This window comes from Branchiostoma floridae, chromosome 3, assembly GCF_000003815.2.
Source record: "Branchiostoma floridae strain S238N-H82 chromosome 3, Bfl_VNyyK, whole genome shotgun sequence".
NCBI lineage: Eukaryota > Metazoa > Chordata > Leptocardii > Amphioxiformes > Branchiostomatidae > Branchiostoma > Branchiostoma floridae.
The window spans coordinates 28200700-28224331 of NC_049981.1; the positions used below are offsets into that span (position 1 = coordinate 28200700).

At 41.2% G+C, this 23632-nt stretch overlaps 1 protein-coding gene across 1 annotated transcript in view; it reads right to left on the reverse strand.

The window, feature by feature from the left end:
- Positions 1-3171: 3171 nt before the first annotated feature.
- Positions 3172-23632, reverse strand: part of LOC118410790 (neuropeptide FF receptor 2-like) — a 31777-nt gene continuing 11316 nt past the window's right edge. Inside the window, exon 3 of the mRNA XM_035812597.1 lies at positions 3172-4648. Within this exon, the coding sequence (XP_035668490.1) occupies positions 3922-4648 (727 nt within the window). The 3' untranslated portion in view covers positions 3172-3921. The remainder of the gene's footprint in view (positions 4649-23632) is intronic.

Here is a 23632-nt window from a genome sequence, read left to right on the forward strand (position 1 = left end):
GAAATCATTCCAGGCGATACAACTCCATCGTTGTTACTAAGGGAAGATTCCCCTACAGAAAACTACATCTAATGGTGTCGGAGGTGATAAGTGGGTGAGAAAATTACCTGCATCGCAGCGAAAAGTAACATTTGCCCGGTAATAACGAGGATGTAGCTGTTACGAGCCATTGTTATGGCGGAGACGCCATCTCACTTTTTGCAGTGTAATGACGAGAATGAAGTGCTTTTACACATTTGATGTTTCGATGGTATGTGTGGTAGTTTTAGCCGTGCCAACAAAGTTATCAATTGTGCCATTCAAGTCATTTACTAGAGGTAAATGGGAAGCTATTCATTTGTATGTACTTACAGGCGTGTGCATTTTGTAACTACAATTTCTTCGTTGGGAGCTGAAAATCCTATTGTACATGCTCAGGTATAATCCACAAAACACCCGGCGCTGCTGTCAACTAGGTAGACGTTAAAATGATTTTGCTTCGTTGTGCTGTAGACACAATAAGAACTTTATATAACTCTAGCTCTTTCCTGCAGCAGCAATGATTTGGTCACAATTGAAGAAAAAAAACTGCCGGGCAGTTCTCCGGCTTGTCACTATCGGGCGCGCGTGACCCCTACGGCCACGTGAGATACCCTGTGGCTACACGAGTATTGTAGGCATGACGGGGCCCGGGTTGATTTTAAATTGCACTTTTAATCAACTCGGGACCCTGGACCAAATCGACGCCGTAAGTTAATCACGTGCGCACCGTGAGGTGCCTTGCAGTATCCGTCAGTCCAGTGACTTCGAGGCCCGTCCGGGAGCTACGTCGGCGTCGCTGCGTTTTAAATTGAATTTGCGTTACGTACATGTATACCATTGATTTTATAACTAGAATGGCTAAAAAGACAACAGAACACACAAAGCGTACAGAGATTTGCTTTTATCAATTAGATTCGTTGAGAATTCTGTCAAATCGCTCGGCCGCATCATCGCCGCCATCGCTGCCACAGCTTCAGCGACATATCCTCCTTTACACTTATGTATCATGGACACTATAGAAATAGCACACCTTGCACCTAATCAAGACAGATCGCGATCACAACTGCTAGTATTACATCGTTCAGTAGACGCTATAACTTTGTGAAAACCACCCTTGTCAGATCTGTCTTAGACAGGCAACAAAACACAGACCGATAAAGTGCAACTTACTCTAATTTCCACCAAGGAGGTTAACAGGACAGTTAAGTTTAGTGAACCGCGTTTTTCTCATCTGTTCACAATAAATCTTCATATGCAATAAAGTTTCCCTAGTCATCAAATAGTACTGGGCATAAAATGGAATCGTACATAAGCATCCAGTATCAAACCAGACATTTTGGAAAAATGAAACCGTACAAAATATCGATGACGACTTTGGTTGGTGTTATTGGGTGATACATTTGGCCTGTTATGACAATACTAACACCCCTTTAAAGGCCCCCTTCCAGTGGAAGGCGATCGCACTGCGCTCTCACTGCGACCTAAAACGTGTGTGTGTATTTGTGTGTGTGTGTGTGTGTGTGTGTGTGTGTGTGTGTGTGTGTGTGTGTGTGTGTGTGTGTGTGTGTGTGTGTGTGTGTGTAGCCCTCGATTCCATACTGGGTATATAATACAAAATAAAAAAGATGACTGAAAAGATATAAAAACTAATAGAATATTTTCGAAACGATATTGGTCGAGCGATCTGTCAAATTTTTGAGCGCGAAGAGCGTGCAGACCTAGTGGAAAGGGGATATAACCAAGACAAACAGCAATGCGCTGAGCTACTCAAATTACGCTATGTCATGGCGGGGCGAGTCGATTCTTCATATGATTATTAGCACATCATAAAATAAATGCAAGCCAACGGCACTGGGGAACAAACTAATAATAGTCAAATCAATAAAACACAATATAGGTAACATATTCAAATAATGATATGGATGTCCTATATGGATGTACTAATTGTACCAAAGATTATACTACAGAAAAGCATTGTAATCTTAAATTCAATTAGTTCATAAAGGAAATTATGATTCAGCGTTCAACTATGTGAGGGTGGAATGTAATATCCCCTTTATTATATATCAGTAATTACGTTTTTCATGCATGTTTATGGAAGGTATGGTAGATTGCTTTGAAATTGGCAATTATATATTAAATGCTGACCTCTGGGGTCATTTCAGATTACAGGCAATTTTGGGCTTCCTGTTATTTCATGTCGCTGGCGATGTTTAAATCAAACTATATACGTTATCACCAATTGCTGTGTGTTACGTATTTGATTCTATCATACAATTACGACTACAAAATACAAAAAGTTAACTTCAGGGGTATCTCAAGTTGCGGTACGATGGCGCCGTCGTTGCGGCCGAGCGTTTCGACAGAGCATTGAACACATTTCAACGATAAAAAGGAGTCTTTTATGCTATGTGTGCTTAGTCATACGTCAACGCCTTGCTTAATATTCCTATTATTGAGTGAAGTCTATCAAATATGCAATCTAGAACGAAGCGACGCCGCCAACATACCACCCTAACGAAGACTTGTCGTACTAAGTATACAACACGGTGCTGTTGAACACGGTACTTGGACGTCTTCTTGTAATTGGTCATATTCAGGGGACTCATATTAAACTGATACGGCAGACTTTACTATTCCATAACATCCTTATTGCAAATCTAGCTAGGCTAATCAACGAAAACACACAAAGATGGAGATGATGTTAGATATGAAATTCTTACATCCCTATCCCACCCAACCTCGCTTCGACTAAGCGATGTGAATTTTAGACATACAAAACGAATGGTTTAACGCTATGTGTGTTTAGTTGTCTTTTTAGCCATTCAACATTTTTGCGCGATATCTGAAGTCGATGTGAAGAAAGGTTATTACCAGGACTGCGAATGCCACATGATTGCGGGATGGGGTGACTGAAGAGCCGGTGACGCGAACCAGTGTGAGAATGATAAGTTATTGTTCCTCTCTGGCGAGTCTTGGAAAGTCATGTTTCTATTGACCTGCCGGGACACGAAGCCAGGTGCCTCCGGGCAACTGTGCTTCTACCGTGGAAAATAGGCGACATGGTTGTTACGGTGTTCTCGTGAATATCCCATGGCGTCGTGCATGACATATCAAATAGAGACCATAACCAGTTCTTTTGGGAACACCCAGCATTCAAGAAATAAGCGCAAGGCAGTGCTTAGTAGTTTTAGATAGCTTTATATAATGATTGAATATGCATCCAATCTATTGTGACTTTACACATACAATCAACACAAAGGCGTACCATCAATGACATACAAAGATTCAAATTCGCCCATTAGATGTCCGATCAGCATTTGGTGGTTTATAACTAGGTGCGCATCACGCATCACTGTATCTGCATGTATATAGCCGATTATAGTCATCGTAGTGTGCATAAGCACACCACATATGTTTCTCATCAATGTAGCTTTTTCTACGTTGACAGTAATAATGATCCCTGTTGTCTGAGATGATATACTCTAGAATGTATATTCTCGAAATCTTTCACTTGTTGATGAGAGAATAATAATATTCGACGGTCATAAATTTACGTCAGACGGCCTGTAGTTTTGTATTATTATAAGAAATCCTTAAGGCTAATTTCATAACAGCACCTGCCAGCGTGTTCCAACTGCAGTTAATTGTGCTCTTCGTCTCTGTCTGGTGCCTTTTATCATGTTTTATGTAGGTTATTCAGTTTCTTCCTCGCCGCGTGCCTCCTTTGGCTTATGGAAGTTCTTTATGGTCCTGTCCAAGGCCGGCTGCCAACTATTAAATGTCTTTGCCTATGAATGAGGTTCAGGGCCAGTGAACTCTGACAGAACAGTATTATTAACCTCCGCCGGTATCCTGTGGAAGAGGCTCTAAACTGATAAATCCTCCGCTCACAGCACATCATTTGTCATCCTCCGAACATATTTGTAATTTCCCGTCCTCCACGCAATATCTTCTTCTTGACATGCGGCCCTTCCGCTGGATCTGGGCAGCTTTCTCCCGCCTTCTGGTGAAATATATCAGCACCAGGGGATTCACCACGCAGTTTGAAAATGCCAACCAGTGAGAGATGGGATAGATGTAGTCATGCAATCGCTTGGCGTATTTCGTGGGCAGGTCAAAATATATATCCAACATCCAGCAGATGTAGAGTGGTAGCCATGTGAGTAGAAATGCCATTCTTATGACACTGAGAATGGAAGACGTCGTTGTGAGGCGTTTGGAATGAGTAAGAGGAGGGGGGTCTTTCCGTCTGCTTATTGTTGGGAAATCTTCCTTAAGCTCTTCGATAGGACTGTGTTTTGTAACTTGTGAGACGCTGTAACTTTCCAGCGGTTCGCGACACCTCGGGTATTTCTCTGCGAAGAAGAGTAGAACGTTGACGAACACGGGTCCGAGCAAGCAGACCGCCATTAGGAACCCCTTGTACATAAAGCTGTACTGTGACGATGTCCATTCCTCGTCGCAGAATCTCCGAATTCTGGAGGACTTCCTGTTGTCTGCAGACGTTACAAATATGAAATGAGGCAGGCTGATGGCCGCTGATGTAGTCCATATTAGTGCAAGGAACGGCAAGGCTTTTCTGGCGTCTTCTTGTTGCCTTTTCGTAGACGTCATCAAACGATACCTGTGGAATCAGAAAAAAAGTGGATTCAGCAAATTGTGTACAGTATGTCTTATTTCACTGTAGTATTCAGCTGAGATCATTAGCAATAATTCAAATGAGAATGAGAATATAATGCTCATGAGTGCTCATAAGTCATTATCTGGATTCGTCGATGAAGGTTATACATACAGATAATGGTATGAAAAATTCGCTCGAGCTACTGAATGTAATTTTGGAAACGGCCATACGTTTCAGACAGCATCACTTGTGTAGACTTCAGTTGCTTGGGTAACAGCTATTGGGCATTATCTGGATTGTAACAATATCAGGGAATGTCTGAAATTCTCTGAATCTGCAAGGAGGAATTATACTTAGTCGTCCCGTTTGTGGGGACTTGGAAATATATGACATATAGCAAACACACAAAATGTAGAAAATAGTCAAGAGCATAATTTGTGCTAAGTTCTCGAAGTACACTTTTAGAGACACTTTTATATTTTGTAAACAAGCCGTCCGGGTCTCCTTTTGAAAATATGACCCTAGGCCCTATCATGGTACTGAACACGGGCCCATGGTAACGTGTCGATGGTGTGGACAAAAAGATAAAAGACAGATCTGAGGTACAGTTCAACCCAGTACCTCATGGGCACCCAACCCGTACAGCCACCCACACTGCAGCGTACTGTTATGTCGTAAGGTGTTCGGTTGAACATCCCAACGTAAAAACAATGAAACATGTCTTTATAAAGATGTAGGACGCCAAGATTCTAAGTTAGTATGCTTTATTTATTTTAAGGTCCCAGCTACGAGATATAGATTGGAGATATAAAAAAGTGGACCAATTTGTTGATTGCTGCAATAAATGGTCCAGAGGCCATAATTTGGAAGTCCTTAAAACTACCAACAATAAACTTGCTACTACAGTTTGTCTAACCCCACCCTCATCTACAAGTTGTAACCCAGCTTTGTGGGCGACACTAAATCCCAAAGGTTGGAATTTATTGCGGAAAGTTCTCTTAAACTATCATTTATTAGAAAGTCGATTCAACATTTACAGAAAAATCGATTTGTAGTGAAATGAATATCATAGCCTTCATCTAGGGTGGTGTTTTATAGGTTCACATTCGCCGGTTGGGGCAACACAACAAGACAGCTGCAATCGATGATGCCAAAGGGCATTCTGAAAATTGCATTTTAAAGCCACAAAAGATCCAAGGAGAATTCAGTGTAAAATCAATTGTTCCTCGCAGTCACGTATTACGACTACCCCGGTAGCTGCATATCTCTCTGGTAATTCTGGTGAACATAACAAGGAAGAATGGGACGTTTGTTAGTAAGAGTAGTGGCATGGATAGTGGGTAAGGACCAACATACCCGCAAGGCAAGATCGTGTCACGTTACCTGTTGTGCGTGATACAAAACTGCCAGCAACAAGGCATAACGTTATAACATAAAACATAAAAATAGTATTAACCTTGATATGAATGTTGCGATACACTAAATATATGATCTAAAGGAAGGATCTGTCTGGTCAAATGTGGCTCAATATGTCGATGAAGATTCCTGTACTTTGATTTAAAACCTTTGAGTACTCAAAAAGTCAAAGGAAGACGTGTGTAATATTTAAGATTAAAGCAACATCGCAGTTTCTCCCCACTACATATTGATATTTGCAGGATCTGCTCTAACGTTAACCTGGCTGCCTTCCGATTACGACCGGGGCTCCTTACAGTTACACTCCTCAGGATAGCACACAGGCTACGTTAATGTTGCACTGAGCGTTGATTCCCATAAAAAAGGAGGTTTTCACTCAGTTCCTTTGTTATACCCGATAATGTACATAATACATTGGTCTAATATGTTTGGGACAACATCAATAAAATCCCAGTGAACATCTGATATATACAGTATTCCTCTCAACAGTCTGTTCAACAATATACTAGAACACGACAACTACATTGTTCTGAAGGAACTTGATATTTATGTCGACGTCGACGATATCATGCCAACTTTTATTTTACGTCTGATACCAACAGCACATGTCCATAGTGGCTGTAAGACGAAGCTGGTTGCCATGTGAAAGGAAAGTCCTCTCAAGACTATACCCTTCCATGGATAAAGTAGCAGCAACCGTGGTTTTTATTTCCCGATTTTGAATAATTCAGGCCATCTGTGGTTACACTGTAGTGACTTGCAGGGTTCCCGGTCTCCATTAAGCAGCGCCACGTGCAAGCTTTGCTGATGAAGTGAGAGTGCGGTCAGATACAGGTGAAGGTACCTCTTCATACCGCTCGACATCATTTGTAATACCCCTCTCTCGCTGGTTGAATGGGGGGTTTATGATTGTGTTCAAATTCGCACTGTGATGAAAGGAAGTAAGTTGAAAGAAAAATTGAATATCAAAAATACGAAATTCCGAATCTGCAGATTGCATTCTCTTCTTTGTGAATGTGACGTATGAAAGCCCGTTAGCCCTAGAGCATGCATTGTTTACACCAGAGAGTGTCCCCACGGTTTGAACATGTGTACATAGCTGGAGGTACGTACGTAGAGCTAGATAGATGGTTCTGTCTGGAGCATTCCCTAGCTACAGCTGGCGGGACATTTCTAAGTTTTGAAATAATCGCTATCAAGAGTGTACACTGCCATTCTTTCTAATCACATATCGATCCGGTTCTTTCCCACATGAACACTAAAGTACAAGAGTTTCGCATATCGCAATTAATAAGGCGGCATTATGGTGCTTTGTATTGAATATACGGCGGGGTGCTTTTCAAAGGCATTTATTTATGAAATATTGATTAGAACGATACTAGGAGGCCATGTTTTATTAACGCTTGGTTCCCCTTAAATGCAATAGAAGGCAATAAGTACGGCTTTGTCTAATGGGCACCACCCGGTACATTAGGGGCTGCAAATATTACACCATACTCGGGGTAATTATTTTCCATTTCAGACCTAATGAGGAAAATAACACAAATGATATAATCAATAGAAATCTTGATCTATATTTCACACTGTCGCTTGCGTAAAATCATGGAACAAGACTAAGAATCATTAACATTATACCGTTAATATTGCCACTAGAATAAAACATCTGGTACGAGTTAGATTTAATTCATCACTAAGAACACTAAACTCTGCTTGCAGTAATGCCACTGGTATAAGATGTCATTGGTGCAGACAACGATCTTTGAAATACAAATGGAATCTCGCTAGTGGTGTGTTCAACTATCTTGAAGCAGCAGAGCATCTTGTTTGGCACAATGTTGCCTTGCAAACTGTTACAAACCCTAAACAATCATCTCAGTCTACAGAATTTGAAAGAGTTGATTTCATTCACAATCATAGATACCTTGCGTTAAAATTCATAACCTGTACCTGAGGACGTTTACTGCCAGTTATGAGGTGACAGTATTGCAGAGAAACTGACATTCAGATGATATATAACAGTAATAGACCTTGGTATTGAACATTTCTATATCTGTTCAGCTCTGATAACAGCTCATAAAAGAACAAGAAATAGTCGTGCCTTCAAGCGCTGGAATTATGATCTAGGATATCTGACTAGATATGTTAACGCAGCATTTTATCTATGAGTTTATTATCAGTAATCTATAACATATTGTTGTACTTGTAGAAAAAGTCATTAAAAGATATGGACGCTAGAGAGAACGCTAGACATCAATACCTGTAAGGGTAAATTATGAAACGTTCGTAAATTTTCGCTTAGAATGAATAATACGGCACACGCAGTACATTTTGCACTTGTGCAACTTAAAACTTTATTTATTGTCTTAGGCCACAGTATTCCCACAAAAAAGTATTCTCAAATCCGTACCCTTAAAGTTCACCCCAGTATTTCTGTAATCAACCATCTCGACATGAGTCAAACATATATTTTGGCAGGAGTAAGGGACATACATCACTGTAAAACAGCAAAGACGACCTCCACTCTATAAAGACATGCGGTAAAGTTATTGAGGTGACCTTCATAAGCTGTGAATCCCTTCAGCAGTGCAGTGATGTACAGGGAATATTGCATAGCCGGCTCTGCACACGCAATGTCAGCGTAGGGCAGGAGTAATTTGGACTAAAAGGCAAGAATGCCCCCATCGTTTTCTGATTTGTAACCGAAAGGGGAATTTCTTTGAGGTACGTAGCTAGCCTTTCCCACCGCACTTAGGAAGTGGGTGTTTGAAGAATACAGATCCCCTCAAACACCGTATTATCGGTCTTTTGAGTTCTGAAAGGAGGCTGTTTAACGATTGAACACCCAAAGGCGCTACGACTCTCCCGCAAGAATGACGCTTACGGTGAGCAATTGAACTCATGCCCGCCATGTTTTCTGGTAATGGTGCATTTGGACAAAGTCAACATACAGCCTTTGAAATATAGCTTCGGTCAACCGACTGGCCTTTCGTCTTTTCGGTTGCCAGGCGAAGCGATTCTTTGTTGAAGGTCTTCCATGCAGGCTTCGTGGAGATGGAGATCATTCCGCCGAGGAAGCGTAAATACCATCAATTCCGAATAGTGATACATATGGAATGCATTAAAACGACCCGTCCATATAAATATCTAAGCCAACGTTCGGATCGAAGAAGAGGAAATCAATTGAAAATTGATGACCATATTATCTGTCTTGAATTTCACGCCTGGCAGAACCAAAACATGCTAACATATCTCTTGGCGATTTTCTGTAACAATGTGTAGGAGGTACTTCCGTTATTGCTTGTCATGTCTGGTCTTTTATGTCATGAATTAAACGACATGTCTGAGGTATATGCATAACTAACTTAACGTAACACAGATGTCTCATGGTCCTATGTGTTGATAATACAGACGTGAATAAGCTAGAATTCAAAGGTCTGCATCACAATATGACAGTGGCCAATATGACACTGCATGGATACTGAATAGCGGCATTGACTTAGAAAACATCTCGCTAAGCCTCTGTATCCCGCCAATAGTATGTATGAAAATTCCCTCCATATGTTTTCTGATATCACTTGGGCCAATTATACAGCAATTCCTGACATTTACGTCCGATAATTCCCATGTCGAAACTCATATTCCTTCCACTATGAACTTGCATCTGCACTGTCGTTCACCCTGGGTTTTGTTTCTTAGTTAGAGAGACTTCCTGTCTCCTTCCAGGCTGCACATGAGCGCTGGTCCCGACCTACAGCCTACATCAGCGTACAATGAAGGTTAGGGACATGAGAGTGTCGTCTGGTATAGACGCTTGGATCATGCCAAATGCGGGTTGTCATAGAATCAGAACCATAGGCACTGTTGTATCTCATAGCTGACTTCCTGTCATCTATTTCATGCAGGCAATATAATTTTTTCTCAAAACATATAATGTTACTTTGTTCTTCACGTTGAATGACTTATTGAATAAAATGTGATTTGCCGGTGGTTCAGTGACGCACCATTGTAAGTTGATTCTCCTGTCCCGTGAATGGTAATCTGATTCTGGTCTGAAGCTGCTCCGAGGGTTCGAATCACACCGATGACGGATGGGCTTGTTACGACTGCAAAACTCGATACTAACCAAATTTCTTTTGTGCAAACTTGACAGCAGAAAGTTTTGCCTACAAAGATACAAGTTTTTTGTAACAAGATGTTCATCCTTGTGTTACTATGCATCTGGGCTTGGTTATGAGGACTTTGGTCATGGTGGTATTGGCCATGATGATATATGGTTATGATAGGTAATTAGAAATACAAATTAATAATTATTCTTTCATCTGTTCAAGAAGTACTTTTTTATTAGAATGAAATAGAATCTGCCTGTTTGTACCTCCACTTTATCACCACAGTTAGACGTAGTGCTTCAGAAGATACTTTCTAAAATAATGCTGAAAGTTACAGCGCCTAGCTCAGACCCTCATTCCACAGGACGGCGATCGCGATGCAACCTCGCTGTAATCTAAATTGAATTTGTGCAAGCATTGACTTCATAGTTGGAATACCATGTAAGGTGTAAAGGTATAACTGAAAATACAAGAAAACACACAAAAACGTTTTTTCTATGAAATTCGTAAGAAGACCTGTCAAATGTTATGTTGCAGCTCGATCGCATCGTGTTAGCTGCCCCAGTGGAATGTGGGTATAACCGAAAGGTTACATTTAGCACTAATTGCTTCCCAAAGCTGGTTCATCTATCGGAACTTATCAATGTCATAACGCTAAGGTACATAATATCTTCATCCGTCCCTCCAGCTTATGGCTAAATTGTGATGTATGATCGAATCCCGCATGTCCAATAACGCCACTGTATCATTCACCACATCCGCTGGCTATATCCTCGCCTCAAACGACAACATGGTGCTATCGTTTGTCCATCTTCTCACTCAATCGATGGGTCTTCAAAGGCGGCATGGCAGATGATTCATGATATCCTGTTGTTTTATCTAGACTTCAGGGCCCCGGGTAGGGTCTACAATCTGTGCCCACGCCTGGGTAGATCGAGGCAGATTCTTATCCGTCTACATTGGAGCGGCTTTGTCCTAAGGTTTACATCTCGATCTTGACCTGAGGTTCTGTGGTTTGTTGGATAGATCACAATGTGTGATAGGCGATCGACATTGAGATGAACACCTGCTACTAAGATGTAAAACTTTTCTGCGCATGCCAACCAAGCCCAAACAACTGCTCAGATCTGCTGAAAACCCCTTTCCACTGGAAGCCGCGATCACTGAGTAACCAAAAAGCTGACAAATCGCTCAACAAACTTCGTAGATACAGAACGATGTTGTTACATTTTGGGTGTTTTGATGTCTTTTAAATCAGACTTTTACATCTTACATCATACTCCAATTATGAAATGAAGAGTCACACCTCAGCAACCTCCTTTATATTGTGAAAAGGGTGCCTAACTAACAGATGCATCAAATGTTGCAAACTAGACATTCACTGTGGCCTCATCATGAACAAACTTCCCGTTGAAATCAGAGGGCTGGAAGCATCAGCCACAAGCCCGTCCGATGTGTCTGCCTTTAAACGAAAACTATCTACATTTATGCAAAACCGATTCTGACAAAACTTCAAGCTAGAGCAGGCTTGCACATGGTCACTAGCATGCTGTTGCGCCTCTTGCATTGCCACAAGGCCACGATAATTTTGCCTTATATTATTACTACATGTATATCTATTTCATAGATTTAGACTCCACAATGTATGTGTGTTGTTAAGTTGATTTATCTTGATTTCAACGTTACATTGATTATGATATCTGTTCTTGTATTTATGTATATTGTGATTTGATGTATCATTGTTATGTTTAAGGTATGTTGGCTTCGAAAAGGTGTCTTTTGACACCTGTTCCGCCATACCCTCCAGTGTGGAGAATCCAAATAAATAAATAAATAAATAGATGAACAGAAAACGGTACACTAAATGGGATATCAATCATAATACAGATAATACGTCAGGTAGAGACTTCGTGCCACACTCGTATTACTGCCCTTCGTCTGAACGCTCTGGGCTGAAGTCTGGACAAACGTGTTCATGAAAAAGAGCACGACATCATTCATTATCGAGACGATCAATAAGTAATTACAACCTATGGGACTAGCTATGTTCCACGGGTGAATGTTAGCCTACACAGTATGTGACAGATCTTGTGTGTATTCTTCTTGAAGATCTACACATAACAACAATATTTCAAAAAGAAAATCGCTAATCACTAAATTTCCTTGATCTTAAGGTACAAAGACTAATGTGCGGTACTATAATCCAATTCCGACATATGTTTTACGATCAAGGTATCGGGCCATAAATCCTTCATAGATTAATGAAGAGCAAATGCAATGGCATCCCACTTAACAAGAAACTTCCTTGCTGTCGATATTCCGATATCTTGGAATAACAAGGCTCATATGGCAGACTTGTCCGGCTTGTTAGGCTACTGATGAGTCTATGGGGATGAACCTGAGGCAAATACCAATGTTAGTCACCGGAACACAACCAAATATTCTCTCATCCTGCAGAAATATTGAATGGTACTGGGAGACCATTATTGGGAGCACGAGGGCCTTAACGCCTGTCTCTACGCTCTTCCCACCGTTGCGCACTTTGTCCAAATGATATTGAACATGAATTTCACATTCACATGTCCCAAATCCTTAGATATGAGCCTTGCGTAATAAGTTCACAGCAAATTTCAAGACACATTAGACCACAAGCACATATTTAATCTAGATTTGACAGCCCTCACAAAACAGGTGATCGTAGGTAACAAACTCTGTGGCGTAATTATGGTTTGCCAGTTGTGTTGTTTTCAGTGGTGTGTGGCATTGTGTTTATTATCTATTAACAACCATGTTCCTCTAACACAAACAAATATTTCTGATGTTAGGGCAATGTGTGTATAAGAAACACCGTACCCACAAACATCAGCCAGAATAAAAAAACACACCAAAAATAAGGCAATAAAACACCAACCAATACCAAAATTGTACCAAACATATCTGTTGAACGTACATATTGATGCAAAATATATAACAAAAATTTCTGTATATACCAACAAAACATCAGCGTAACACAAGGAGCTCGAGCACGAAATAACTAACAGCACAAACAAAAGACAACGCACCAGGTCCCCAAACGTACATAAATACAATTAATTATCATATTCAAAATTTTCAGGGATATCCCAAACAGTTGTTCCACGACGTCAGCTGTCGTCGTTACATCACACATAATACGACGAACAACTGTTCCATTACATCTATAACAGCTGCAGTTCTTCCATTAGACAACACATATTCTACCCTATCTACTTGGGGATAAGCTGATTACCAAACGCCGAAACCACAATGCCTGTCCCACAGTATCGAAAATATAGGGGTGATTTCTGAGATTATTACATCGATCATAACAACAGCTACTACGAAAAAAAAGCAAATACAGACGACATGCGCAACCACATGCGAATGCGACAAACGGAACATAGAGATATAAGTGCGAACACTCAACGCATAGACCGTTAACAATACTCTGTCGACGGAAGTTACGCCCCAGTCACAGATCTAGAGTAATAGCCTAGATAGGTACATACCTAAAGCATTGTTTTGGTATTAGAAAATATAACGACACGTACCCCGTTTAGCACAAGTTGATTGTATCAAGAGATTCACGTTTGTCAGACTTTATTGTTTAGTGATTAGAATAAGATGTTTTGCTATTTCTAGTTGTAGTTTTTAGTTTACCATACTAAAGTCACTCTGGTCTTTGCTTTTTGGCTTGTCCATAAAGCTATTAAGGATAAACCTCACCCGCGTGTCAATTTTAAACGGTGCGTTTTCTCTAGCATTGCCAAGAACGAAAATGTCCATATACCCTTCCTTACCTTCAAAACATCATTAAATTTGATATAAACATGTGTTATATCCATATATCATAAACTCATGTTACAGATCAGAATTGATTACAAGCTGTTGTGAGGAAAAGACGCATTTACATAAGCCCTGCGGCTGACTGCTGGTCCTATTTAACTACTCTTTCATGAAATACCTAATCAGTGGAAGCTGTTTAGATTGCAACATGATGATTTTTCTGCCGAGCATAAACCCACATAATAGACCCATTAGAGTTCTATTACCCAGAGTCCCAATAGGATGGGATGTACCGATTTGGTTAACCGGATACCCGTCAGCTAAGTGCTGTTAATAACCCCACCCCAAATCAGTGGCTGGCTTTAAAGAGTTGAAGTTTGTGAAGCCAAGTAAGATGAACTTAAAATATATGAGAGGTATCTTATGCTTATCCTAGATCACCACATGCACGGGCCCAAATATTCCTTGAATATTCTAGGCTAGAATCGTAACTCACAGTGTAACTTAAGCCAATTATATGTTTTATACATTCAGCATTTTGTACAAAACGTCCTTGACTTGCATGTAGATTGAATACCTAAATAGAGGATCTCCTGTACACTATCCGCCTTGTCATTTCACCATCACCTACATCGTTTCAGGTTAGACAGGCTTGGGTTTCAATACGTTTCGCAACATGCAAGCTACAAGGGTGCAACAATTCATTTTTACGCACTTTGCTTTTAATTATCGACAGGAATGGCCCATCTATGCAAAGGAGCCTTCCGTATCTGCCAACAATAACTGTAAACTGTGGGCCTCTTGTTCTATTTTGGGCTGCGCAGAAGCGAGTATTTAATAACGTTCTTCCAACACACCATCTACAAGTAAATATATCGTGGTCATTTGTGAACGTTGTTGACGAATTGACAGAGCAGTTAATGAATTTCATAGATAAGAATTGAATATTTCTGTCTACTTAGTCATACTTCACATTTCGCGTAGTATTCAAATTATAGATTCAAATAGCTAGGTCGCAGCAAGGTCACAGCTCGATTGCCATCTAGATCTAGTGTTCACCATTAAAGCCGTTACACACCCTGCACGTTAACTGGCATCAAAGTGGAACAAAATTTCAATTTCAGTAAAAATTGAACATGGTCTTCTAAATTATTCCAAACGACGTGTGCGTGTATGTATATTTGATATACAACCACTTGATTTTAATTGGGTATTCTATTGACAACACAAAAGCACTAATCAGTCCCAACTGCACGGTCCCTTTGTAAACTATGAATCTCAAGTTAATCCGTGACGTTTAGGAGATAATAATCTCATTACAAACACTTATCTGAAAACTAATGGGACCCAGTAGAGCGATTACACCCCTCGCTTGATATACCGTGACTTCAATCTTTGTTCGAGGCGTCTAGAAAGATGATAATCTGGTTGTATATGTCTGGGTGAAAACAAATGTCTGTCTGAGTGCTGCGGTGTAATGGAATCCTCCGGGCACATTCCTACATGGGTTACAAATCTTAATGGATGATAAACTGATACATCGGGACCAGTTTGGCCTACGTCCAACGACTGAATCTGTAGTGACATAGAAATGGGTTGCGGACTTCGTATCTTCTCACAGACGCTTTGAGAAAACAGGAAAAAAAGTCTTTTCGACTGCAACTCGAACCCATCCAGTGGAGTGTACTGATGATGAAAATCGATCGTAGACGGAGGGGCTACAGGCCTAGGTCACAGAATACACACTGGGAATACTTGTGAGGGAATGAATAGAAAGGTGTTCCACATCTTATCAACCGGTGCATTGATTGAAAGAACTGGGTCATTAGCTGCAACCCCGCTAAAACAAGCAGTCAAGTCGTGTTAGATGTAGCCGTGAGCATGGCACTTATAGAATAATATGGCAACAGCATGCCTGGTAATCCGATGCATTCACCGAGTATTAAGCTTTTGATTGTTGTTAAGAGTGTTCAACATTAAGAACACGTACGTAACAGATACTCGAGCCAACCTTCTGCCGATTTTCTTGGGGTTTTCGGTTATCAGATGGGTCGGAAAACATCAGAAAGCTTATCAGCTCAAACGGTTCTATTTGTAGAAATGACGAAGATTATTTCTCGATCTTGGATTCACCATTACAAACAATTGCTAAGATTAAATTGTTCTCCTTGAATGACCCTCTTGGGTGGCTGTTCCATTACCGTTGAGAGACTGCACCCTTGTGGGGCTATGGGCGCTCCTGATAAGTATTACATGGAATAAGCTCGCCTCTACGTTTGATTAGACAATATGTTCTTATCAAAGGGAGTAATATCAGCTTATGCCCATCGCTAACAGGACAAGTGTAATGGCACTGCCTATCCTTTGTAATAAAGGGACACATCAGTGTCAGTTCATCTGTAATCGTTCATCTGCCAGACACATCTTACTCTTCTTAACCTTATATCAACTTTCCATCACTTTGCGTCACTTCAGTAGGTATATGACTGGACTATGGTACGTTGGCGACGTCACCTGGATGTATGTTACCCGCAACGTATTAATGGGAAGTATAGAACGAACTTCTAATATGACTAACAAGACAATAAAATACACGAAACGTAAAAAGATCATTTTTTATCGATGAAATTAGTAGCCCCAGCACCAGCGAGATACCCACTTTAAGAAACTGATTTAAGTTTGTTCACGTCTACATGCTGTTTCAGACACCACCGTTTATCATGACTTAGAGCGCCCAATCAGAGCAATATAGTACAGATTAAGAGACTAATGCCTGCAATGAGCAGATGAAACAGTCTCTGCTTGCCTCCGACATGATTAAAATCCTCCAGGGGACCAAAAAGCGAACGAAAAGAGCTCCAAATGCTCACGTACGACTGGAATGGTTAACGACCTGTACCATCTGGAATAGTCATTTACCAGTCTGTACTGTTTATGTCAACGTACAGATAACAAAAGCCTTCATATTGATGTCGTCGTCAGCTTCATTATTTTCAAATGAATATAGTTTGCAACAGCGACCACTTTACAGATGAGAAATGCTACGGTTTTGTTCGGATACTTCTGTCGACAAAGTCTCCACCCAAAGGATTCTTCTAACTGATTAAAGCAAAGAACAAAGATGACACAGTAGTGACAAGAAATGTGAGTAGGTAGCTAAGTGCATCACCATCTGAGTTGTTTGACCTTGACGCAGCTTGGCAGTTGTAACATGACGGGAATGGAAAATGCGTCCGAACTTTCTAGATTTCTGCCTAAGAGCAGGTACTGTAAATGCATTTAAGTTCGCGGGGATTTAATTTCGCGGTAGCGGGTAAAAGGACTTTTCGCGGTGGATTTAAGTTCGCGGTAACTCCATAGACTGCAGTCTAATACAATAATAGAAAAATGTTCGCGGTGGATTTAAGTTCGCGGTGAAGTGGTCACCGCGAAAACCGCGAATATTAATCCGCCGCGAACATTCCTGCATTTACAGTAATACAAGATCCATGTTTTATTCTGTGTAGTGTTTACGTAAGCACTGCTTCAAAGTACGATGCACTCTAAATCAAATTATGATTCCAACTCCGAATCGAACGTTTTACGTTTGTCCGATATAAAAGAAAAACATGACCGTGTATCTGTCAAATCTCACCAAGCATCAGCCATGCCAAAAACGGCTTGTAATTTTGAAGAGATGAATGTAATAGACAGTGACCTCAGATCTCCACTACTCTCTGCGTAAAATGAACTGCGTCCAGAGATTAGGAACACATTTCTTGTCCATTTCCTCTTTGCGTACCGCCCGCCATACAAATGTCTTTTCTCTTATCCAACCATCTCTCCCTTTTCCGCTTCGCTGCCCAAACTGCTTTGTACGACAGAGTACTGACCAGTAGTCATGGTGAGATATACGCTAACAGACTGGCATCGGGAGATGGCATTATGTAGATGAAATACTAAGTCAAAGTATGGCAGAAAATTTTCGATTGTATGTAGCAGCTTAGCTGGTCATGATGAGTTAATTGCATTGTGGGCAACTGGTTTTCCACTTGCTTATGGTCTATATGTATTTCCTATATACCCGGAACTTCAAACATAGATAATGTGTCTACAACGTTTATACCATTGTTGTTCTGAATCTGAAAAGAAGCTTCAAATATTGTGGAATGATGACAACACTACAATGGTTTGTCCGTTATGTTGCGCTTTTGGTTTCTGAAAGGAGGTTAAAAAATGCAAGGAGGGTAAAAAAATCTTTTTTTAACCTCCTTGGTTTCTGGAAGAACTTAAGGGTTCTGACAGGCAGCTAAAGAGGGTCAGTACTCCAAAGTTAAAAGAAGCGCTATGATGTACTTTGAAGACTCTTGTAATGGTCATGGCATAGTTTTCTCATGATGTATTGGCTATATAGTGTAATTCGAAACTGAATATTCTATGCGTGTATATTCTTCGGCTATAGCATAAATCACTTTGCAACGAAAGCAACAGTACCCTTTTCCCTTGGTGGTTTGTGCTCAAAGTGCAATTGAGTACTACGGCCTGTATTTCATACACGTCGAACAACAGTTATTCAGACGGAAGTCCATTACCCGACGTGCGTATGTTCCTTTCGAAGTATCACCCCTAAGATTCCATCAGCACTGCAATATGGGTTGTCCTATGGAAATGTAACACACAGGTAAGATTTATCGCAATATGCAGTTTCCACTCTCGGTCAGATGTTGGTGGGAAACGTCCAGGTCAGATTGTAGTGCTGGAAAGGCTTTCTGTGCCGTTACCGTTACGCTAGCAACCCATCAGAACATCAGCATCTGCAACAGAAGCCAACATGCAAACGATCTATCTTGCACACTTCGATTTCAAGTAAAATCTTGAGAAGAGCATGCATCATTCTAAGATAGAACACGAAAAGAGGATGAATTCATGAAAATCTGGACATTGCAAGTTTAAGATCTAGAGTTTTATTGTGGCTGATATAAGTCCAAATGGATTCCCTATTGCTGTAGCTTTCATGCTATCTCTCTTTGGAAACTGCTGATTTCTGTAGCTCATGTTATCACATCAGTAGTGTTATTCTTGTCAATGTCCTTCATCAAAACTGCCTATTCAGCACTCTATGACAATTATGATAATCGTCTCTATGAGCTTCGTGGCATAGCAATTCTTACATAGTACACTTATTTATTCATTCGCTCACTCACATCACTCACGCACTCACTCACTCACGCACTCACATTACTTACATACTCTTCTGAAGCTAATGGTCATTGAGGCGTCAAGAAGGATTATCTCCATCTGTCAATACCTTAAGCTGTGTTCATTGTCAATCCTCTTTTTTGATCCTTTAAGCGCACTTTGCAACAACTCATTGACTGTCACACTGGTGAATCCGCCTGGGCCAAACTTCACAACTTCAGGTACACATGACATGTCCTCTAATACTTTAAAAGCATTTGTCTTGTCCCTGTCTGCCGACTTGGCGCTGAAACAGTCAGATATCATTGTGGTGAATAGATCTAGACTACGATTTTCTCAAGCTTGGCAGCGTAAGCACATTATCTCTAATCCTTTTGTAATGGTAGATGGCTACGAGCCGAAGAAAATCTGTTCCAAAATCTAGCTCTTTAGACACATGCCTTTGGGCTTAGCATGGATACTTTCAAGCAGCGAAACTTCGCAGCGTTTCGTTGCGTGACAACAATAAAAATAAGAGCAACATCCGGCTTTTAGACATTCCTTAACATTCGCCAGTGACGAATGTTTTTCTTAAGAAGGTTGAAAGAGTAGCCGAACACGAGTGCACATGTTCGTAGAATTCTAAGAGATTGAAGGAGTCTGAGTTTGTGAAACAGCGTTAACATCATGAAATCTTCACCATTGTAAACATTTAAGCCAAAGAATGCAATGTGTATCTTTCATCCCCCATGCATTCCCGGCATCAAGATGTTCAGAAAATACATACCATACTGTTCAGAATACACCTGCCCATTTCCATGCTCTTCAGATTATACCTGCCCATTGCCATGCTGCTCAGAATACACCTGCCCATTGTCATGCTCTTCAGAATATACCTGCTTACTGTCGTGCTCTTCAGAATATACCTGCCCATTGCCATCCTCTTCAGAATATACCTGCCCATTGCCATCCTCTACAGAATACACCTGCCCATTGCCTTGCTGTTCAGAATATACCTGCCCATTGCCTTGCTCTTCAGAATATACCTGCCCATTGCCTTGCTGTTCAGAATACACCTGCCTATTGTCATGCTCTTCAGAATATACCTGCCCATTACCATGCTGTACAGAATATAGCTGCCCAATCGTCATGTTGATTAGAATATATTTATTTATTTAAATTTTGGTTCATCTAGCCAGGGTGGCCCATCTCAGGGCAAAACACTGCTTTTCAATGGGGCGATAGAAGGCATACATGTAACATCAACACATACACATTGCCATGCTGTTCAGAATATACCTGCCCATTACCATGCTGTACAGAATATAGCTGCCCAATCGTCATGTTGATTAGAATATATTTATTTATTTAAATTTTGGTTCATCTAGCCAGGGTGGCCCATCTCAGGGCAAAACACTGCTTTTCAATGGGGCGATAGAAGGCATACATGTAACATCAACACATACACATTGCCATGCTGTTCAGAATATACCTGCCCATTGCCATGCTGTTCAGAATATACCTGCCTATTGTCATGCTGTTCAGAATATACCTGCCTATTGCCATGTTGTTCAGAATATACCTGCCCATTGCCATCCTCTTCAGAATATACCTGCCCATTGCCATATTGTTCAGAATATACCTGCTTACTGTCGTGCTCTTTAGAATATACCTGCCCATTGCCATGCTCTTCAGAATACACCTGCCCATTGCCTTACTGTTCAGAATATACCTGCCTATTGTCATGCTCTTCAGAATATACCTGCCCATTGCCTTGCTGTTCAGAATACACCTGCCTATTGTCATGCTCTTCAGAATATACCTGCCCATTGCCATATTGTTCAGAATATACCTGCTTACTGTCGTGCTCTTTAGAATATACCTGCCCATTGCCATACTGTTCAGAATATACCTGCCCATTGCCTTACTGTTCAGAATACACCTGCTTACTGTCGTGCTCTTCAGAATACACATACACATTGCCATGCTGTTCAGAATATACCTGCCCATTGCCATGCTGTTCAGAATATACCTGCCTATTGTCATGCTGTTCAGAATATACCTGCCTATTGCCATGTTGTTCAGAATATACCTGCCCATTGCCATCCTCTTCAGAATATACCTGCCCATTGCCATATTGTTCAGAATATACCTGCTTACTGTCGTGCTCTTTAGAATATACCTGCCCATTGCCATGCTCTTCAGAATACACCTGCCCATTGCCTTACTGTTCAGAATATACCTGCCTATTGTCATGCTCTTCACGAATAATACCTCTTGCCCATTGCCTTGCTGTTCAGAATACACCTGCCTATTGTCATGCTCTTCAGAATATACCTGCCCATTGCCATATTGTTCAGAATATACCTGCTTACTGTCGTGCTCTTTAGAATATACAATGTACCTGCCCATTACCATGCTCTTCAGAATATACCTGCCCATTGCCATGCTGCTCAGAATACACCTGCCTATTGTCATGCTGTTCAGAATACACCTGCCTATTGTCATGCTCTTCAGAATATACCTGCCCATTGCCATATTGTTCAGAATATACCTGCTTACTGTCGTGCTCTTTAGAATATACAATGTACCTGCCCATTACCATGCTCTTCAGAATATACCTGCCCATTGCCTTACTGTTCAGAATATACCTGCCCATTGCCATATTGTTCAGAATATACCTGCTTACTGTCGTGCTCTTTAGAATATACCTGCCCATTGCCTTACTGTTCAGAATATACCTGCCCATTGCCATACTGTTCAGAATACACCTGCCCATTGCCTTGCTGTTCAGAATATACCTGCCCATTGCCATACTGTTCAGAATATACCTGCCCATTGCCTTACTGTTCAGAATATACCTGCCCATTGCCATGCTGTTCAAAATGTACCTGCCCATTGCCATACTGTTCAGAATATACCTGCCCATTGCCATGCTGTTCAGAATATACCTGCTTACTGTCGTGCTCTTCAGAATATACCTGCCCATTGTCATGCTCTTCAGAATATACCTGCCTATTGCCATGTTGTTCAGAATATACCTGCCCATTGCCATCCTCTTCAGAATATACCTGCCCATTGCCTTGCTGTTCAGAATATACCTGCCCATTGCCATACTGTTCAGAATACACCTGCCCATTGCCATGCTCTTCAGAATACATCTGCCCATTGCCATGCTCTTCAGAATATACCTGCCCATTGCCATGCTGTTCAGAATATACCTGCCCATTGCCATGCTCTTCAGAATACACCTGCCCATTGCCATACTGTTCAGAATATACCTGCTTATTGCCGTGCTCTTCAGAATATACCTGCCCATTGCCATACTGTTCAGAATATACCTGCCTATTGCCGTGCTCTTCAGAATATACCTGCCCATTGCCATGCTCTTCAGAATATACCTGCCCATTGCCATGCTCTTCAGAATATACCTGCCCATTGCCATGCTCTTCAGAATATACCTGCCCATTGCCTTGCTGTTCAGAATACACCTGCCCAATGCCATGCTCTTCAGAATATACCTGCCCATTGCCATGCTCTTCAGAATATACCTGCCCATTGCCAAGCTCTTCAGAATATACCTGCCCATTGCCATGCTGTTCAGAATACACCTGCCTATTGTCATGCTCTTCAGAATATACCTGCTCACTGTCGTGCTCTTCAGAATATACCTGCCCATTGCCATGCTGTTCAGAATATACCTGCCCATTGCCATCCTCTTCAGAATATACCTGCCCATTGCCATGCTGTTCAGAATATACCTGCCCATTGCCATGCTGTTCAGAATATACCTGCTTACTGTCGTGCTCTTCAGAAAATACCTGCCCATTGCCATACTGTTCAGAATACACCTGCCTATTGTCATGCTATTCAGAATATACCTGCCCATTGCCATACTGTTCAGAATATACCTGCCCATTGCCATACTGTTCAGAATATACCTGCTTACTGTCGTGCTCTTCAGAATATACCTACCCACTGCCATATTATTCAGAATATACCTGCCCATTGCCATAATGTTCAGAATATACCTGCCCATTGCCATCCTCTTCAGAATATACCTGGCCATTGCCATGCTGGTTCGGAAAATACTGACCCATGGCTTACTGTTCAGAATACACCTGCCCATTGCCATGCTGTTCAGAATATACCTGCCCATTGCCATGCTGTTCAGAATATACCTGCCCATTGCCATGCTCTTCAGAATATACCTGCCCATTGCCATGCTCTTCAGAATATACCTGCCCATTGCCTTACTGTTCAGAATACACCTGCCCATTGCCATGCTCTTCAGAATATACCTGCCCATTGCCATGCTCTTCAGAATATACCTGCCCATTGCCTTACTGTTCAGAATACACCTGCCTATTGTCATGCTCTTCAGAATATACCTGCCTATTGTCGTGCTCTTCAGAATACACCTGCCCATTGCCTTGCTGTTCAGAATACACCTGCTTATTGTCGTGCTCTTCAGAATATACCTGCCCATTGCCAAGCTCTTCAG